A 5761-nucleotide genomic window follows, 5' to 3' on the forward strand; every position below is an offset into this window, starting at 1 on the left:
AACCAGATATGTTTACCGAGTAGATGAAATCTATTGGTGTTAGTATGAAGGATCAAGAAGAGAAGTCTGTTTCATCTGATGAAAGCTCACAGATTTCAGATGATAGTTCAGAAAAGGAAATTGTTTTTGATCAAACACCATCTGATTCTGGTTCTTCGGATGATAGTTCGGACAAATCAGTAGAGTTTGATCAATCTCCAACTGATGACAGTAGTGATGATGAGGAAGAAAAACATATTAATATTGCAAAATCTCATCTCTCTCCTGAAAGTTTTCATTTTTATTTTGCAGATCGCTTGGAGAAGCTGAAGGAGAAAAGAGCAGCAAAAGAACAAAAGCAGATGAAGTCTGAAAGTGTTTCTCAACAAGATGAGACTGTTCAAAATGAAGAAGTTAAAATTGTTGCTGAGGAGATTAGTAAAGCTGAGAAAGTGACTGAAGTTGAAAAGGTTGTTGAATCTGAAAAGATTATTGAAGTAGAAAAGATTGTGGAAATCATCAAGCCTTGCTCAAAATGTTTAGAACCATGCAAGGAATGTGCAGCAAAAGACGAGAAGCTGGCAGAGTATGAGAAGATGAAGGAACAATTACTGTTCAATCTTAACTATGTGAAAGAATCTTATGATGTTTTGAACAGAACAGTAATTGGTCTTCAAAAGACAAACTCTGAAAGAGAAAATGCATTGACGATGATGAATGTAACAATGATGACGAAGCAGAAAGCTATTAACTTCTACATCGAAGAAAGTGCAAAATGGAAACAAGAGTTGGAAATCGAAAAAATAGAAAATGAGAGGATCAGACGTTTATTACAGAGTTATTCTAGTTCTGATTATCTTATTGATTGAATTTATCCAACTGTTGCAGGTTTCGAAGCATTTCAAGATGACAAGCCAAAAAAGAAAGATACTGGTAAGAAACCGATTGTTAGCTATAACAAGTGTCCGCCTCCGATCTGGGAAGGTTATTCTCCCAGAAAACCAAATGAGGAGCAAGTTCAAAAAGTAGTCAATATAAAGCTAAAAACCGATACAACTAATGAATTACTAGAAAACATTAACGTTACTTTCACATCGTCTGACACTGATCATGAGTCTGAGTTAATAAAAAAGGTGGTCGATCAGGTGTTGGATACTGATGAGGAGTCTGAGTCTGGAGGGTCAAGTTCCTCAGTCAACAGTTCAAAACCGATGGTTAAACGGGCTTACAGTAAAGAGTTTTTGTTATCAAAATCGAATTTGAATGATGAAACATTCGAAGTTGCATATACTTTGAATGATTCTGACAAATTATATTCTGACAAAGAGTTCCCAATAAGAAGTGTCAGAATTGAAAAGATCAAAAAGGTTTTCAAAATGACAGAAATTAATATGTCTGAAATAAAAGATTTAAATCTTACTGGAAAACCTAAAAAATACACTTCAAGAGTTCAACAGCGATTAAACAAGAAAAAAGGTTACAATTCTGGTTCTGGTTTTCAAAAGAAACCAAACCATAATGGTAATTTCAAAAAGAAAGGACTTGGTTTTATTCCACCAGAAAATTATAAAAATGAGAAAAATTCTAAAACAAAAACAAAATTTGTTTCAGGTGGAAGTGCTGAGGAAGAACAGAAGAAACCTTTCTGGAAACAATTAACCAAGAGTTTCTTGCTGAGAAGAGGAAAGGAACTGGAGTGTTTCATCCAATAGAGACTCGAACCTGTTTCAAATGCAATGAAGTTGGTCACATTGCATCAACTTGTTCTCAAATGACAAAGACAAAACAGAGAGTATCTGAAAAATTTAAAGAAAAAGTTGTTGATGTTGAACCACCAACTGAAAAATTCAAAACTTTTGAAAATTCTACATATGAAGTTGGTGAGTGTTCAAAGAAAAATTTTTACAAAAAGAAAGCCAAGGACAACCAAATGTGGGTTGTTAAAAAGTCTGATGAGAAAGTCGGCGATGAATCTGGTTCCACAAAGCCAGAAGAGTCACAAGTTGAGATTAATGAAGAAAATTCAGTACCTTCAATGGATGATGTTAGTTTTCCATCATTGAAGAATGTTGGTAAAGTTGAAATCTCGGATCAATTTTATTTTGAGAAAAAAGAGTTTGATGTCGAGAAAACATTCAATGGGAATGTTATGAAAATGTTTGGGAAAATGGTCGAGGGAAAGGCCAAAGGGGTTAAAGATTTTTATGCAACAAAGAAAGCAACATATAACCCTACTGAACAAGAGTTAAAAACACCCAAGGTTGGTCAGACTTGGGTGGAAATTCTTTTCCCTTGAAAAATCGGACTTGCCGGAGATCCCAAGTTTGTAATCGTGGATCAGGAATCGGCATCTTTCTTGATATTTGATTGTGTAAACGAATTATAATGTTCATAGATTTTTACAGGATGAGGACTTGCCGGAGCTTCTAGGTTGGTAAGTGTGAAGCAGGAATCGGCATCTTTGTTGGTAAAAAGAATTTATGTAGATGTGATATTCCTACAATTGGTATAGGATTGGTCATACAACTGGTACAGAGGTTTACTTGTGCATACTTGCAAGTGGTAAATCAAGGACATTAAGTTGTACTTGATTTTCTACAAGTGGTTAAAATTGAACTAGATGATGAACCAGTCCCTACAAATGGTAAAAACAAACGTATTTTCCAGAAAAATCATTTTGATTAAAACAAACTTAAGTGTTTTGAAATCTTAATGAGAAAATAGTTTGTTGAAAGGGGGAGTTCTGATTGTTTATGCCAAGTGGATGGCGAATTGAAGTGATTTAATATCGGTTGTCAACTTTCTGTATAGTTTGTTTTCAAATTTTCTTTAAATGTGTTTGCATTTTAGGGGGAGTAAAAAATTTCAGAAAATCCAAAAACATTAGAAAATTTGAAAAAGTCAAAAACATGATAAAATTAAAATTGAGTTTTGGTGTAAAAAGAGGAATGATAGTACATCAGTGGACTGTCACAACATGCTAAAGAAATGGAAAGATAAAATGTGATAAACAATCTCACTGTGGATATGCCAGTAGGTTTTTGCACATTTAATAGATTGTGACGAGATATAAACCTAAAATCAAACTTGCTTATATCGTGGGTAACATTTCTTGGATATATAGGTAACCCCCGAAATCTTGTTTGAAAGGTCCCTCTTTCTAAGATACTAGGTCTTTATACTCAGTGATATCTGGGGTATTATCCCGGGACTTCTGCTGAATGGAAATCCTGACCTAGTCCCCGCATTATACTTTCTGCAATGCTTGAAACATAGCACAACCCTTAGCATAAAAAATGATGAAACATTGAAAAATGCTAATCATGTGCTGTTGAAGAAAAGATCCTCTAAAGGGGACACACCAAAAGTCGAGCCGTCATCTCTCTGCTGAACGGAAGTTCTGACCTGAGCTCTCACGGTTTCGCATCTAACCCCTTTACAGATATCATCTGTGGTATACTCACCTGTAAGACTGAATATTGGGATCTGGATACGGGAGTATATTCAAGTAGTGGGACACGCGGATAAGTTTAAGTGCTTAAAACATTAATATCGTATCTCGAAACAATTGAACTTTGTGTGAAAATTTAAGTGGACCAATATACTGACAATCTAGGTGAATTGTTTAGAACTTAAAATGAAATGAAGCTTAACGGTGTTGGTGATTTGTCTCAGAATCTGATATGTTCCTCTTACACATACTCACAAAAATTATTATTTGTAAATATTTCTTTACTGCATTTCTTTACAATCAAAAATCCAAAAAGATTTTTAGTGTGTTTTAGCATAAATTTTTTAAAAAAAGTTCAAAAGGATTTTTGACAACTGGTGTTGAAAAGCTGATTTTCAAAATTCTGAGTGCTAAACATGATGACTATTTTGTGAGGGGGAGTCTGTGGTTGTAAACAAATATGTTTTGATCAAATTTACAAGTGGTTCATCAAGATTATAGTTAAATTTGAGGATGAGTCTGAATACTTAAATTTGAAATGTTTAAATGTGTGAAGTTTATTTTGAGGTAGAGATTGTGCAGGTGTAAGTCTGAGCCAGGTGACGATCCTGAGCTGAATGAGAACAAGGTCACAATCTTGAAATAATATCAAAGGGAGTTTGAATATAGCAAAGCTAGGTTAATTGATCCTGAGAAGCTTGTGTTTAGAGAGCCAGGTTCCGATATCTGAGGACTCAGTGGACAAAGTTTGAGCCAGGCAACGATATTGAACTTGTGAAAGCCAGATTACGATCCTGAAGCTGATGATGCTGATGAACTTAAGAAATGCCAGCACATCATAAGGGGGAGTCTGAAGATATTCAAGAGAAGATAGAAAAAGTAAAGCCCAGAGACTGATAAAGACTGAAGATGTGAAGACTCGACACGAAAGACTCGTCAACATCTAAGGGGGAGTCTGTTAGTGCATGCATCTGTCGACTTCGTCTTGTATCGAGTCTTACTCTAAATAAGTTAGATCAGTTATTGAATTTCATACTGAGGTGCTGCCGGTGTGATTCTTGTTTGTAATCATTGTTAGATCAATCAACAAAGTGTTTAAAGTGAAGAACAAGCTGTTTCTAAGTCTGTTTCTCATTTTCCGCATCTGAAACAGATCAAAACTCCTCTGAACGACTCGTTCGGGTCAGCTACACGATCTTACACATTTTACACACATCACCACCCACCATCGCAAACCACCGCCACCCCGACCACTACCGCCACCCTCCGCCGACAACCACCACCATCCTCTGCTTCCACCACCCGCTACCGTCGACCACCACCACCCACCGTCGTCAACGCCACAATCGTCACCACCCTCCACCGACCACTACCACCATCCTCCGCCGACCACCACCACCATCCTCCGCCGCCACCACCCGCTACCGTCGACCACCACCAGTGACCACCATCGCCACCACTCGCCACCGCAGACCACCGCCAACCCCGACCATCGTCGTCGCCACCGCTAACAACTGTCACCTACCACCACCCACCGCCGCTACAACCGCCACCCGTCGCGGCCACCGCCACTAGCCGCCACCGATCACCGCCACCGATCACGGCCACCACCCATCGTCGATTTAATTCATTCCTTTTTTCTTTCCTATCAAACAACACAAGGTAATGATTTATTCCTTTCCTGCATGGTAACCAAAGAAGACTACGGAATGTAATGATCCATTTCATTCCTTTATCCATTCCATTACCTTGTCCATTCCATTCCCTCATCTATTCCGTTACACCATACCAAACAGACCCTTGGTGTTTACTTGGCATGATAGACACAATCCATCCAGAGTGGTAAAATGCTCTATATTATAATCGGTGTTAGTTTAAATTGAGGATATCGTACATGATAATTAATATGTACAAAGTATTCGCGATTACAATAACCGTCCATTTGGAAGATCTACGGAATAGAAAGGTGTTTTGGTCAAAATTACCTAAGCAATTAAGTGATCAAATTAGTTTTGTGAGGTAGTGTGCTAGTAATACTTTGTGAAAAATACGTTGATTTGTTAGTTTGCAAAAACAGTTATCAGGATACGGCTCAGGATATCGAGCTGTATCTATAATCAAACAATGAGCAAAAATGTAAAGGTTGACACGAGATATACGAGGAAAGCCCTTGATCAATCTAGATCTCCGCCATAAAACCTCGGGAGCTGACAATCGTCAGCTGCCTTGTTCTTCTTATTGCTTGAATAACCAGGATACAGTGCAGGATATGACTCAGATCAATGCTAAGTGGGTACTGTTTTGGTCAAAAATCACACAAGGATAATGCAA

At 37.5% G+C, this 5761-nt stretch overlaps 1 protein-coding gene across 1 annotated transcript; it reads left to right on the top strand.

Annotated features, from left to right (window-relative positions):
* Positions 1–341: 341 nt before the first annotated feature.
* On the top strand, positions 342–4941 carry LOC118489739 (velvet complex subunit 2-like). Its single transcript, XM_035987274.1, has 2 exons — positions 342–476; positions 4618–4941. The coding sequence occupies exons 1-2, from the start codon at positions 342–344 to the stop codon at positions 4939–4941; spliced, it is 459 nt and encodes a 152-aa protein (XP_035843167.1).
* Positions 4942–5761: the final 820 nt, after the last annotated feature.

This window comes from Helianthus annuus, unplaced genomic scaffold (assembly GCF_002127325.2).
Source record: "Helianthus annuus cultivar XRQ/B unplaced genomic scaffold, HanXRQr2.0-SUNRISE HanXRQChr00c204, whole genome shotgun sequence".
NCBI classification, from domain to species: domain Eukaryota; kingdom Viridiplantae; phylum Streptophyta; class Magnoliopsida; order Asterales; family Asteraceae; genus Helianthus; species Helianthus annuus.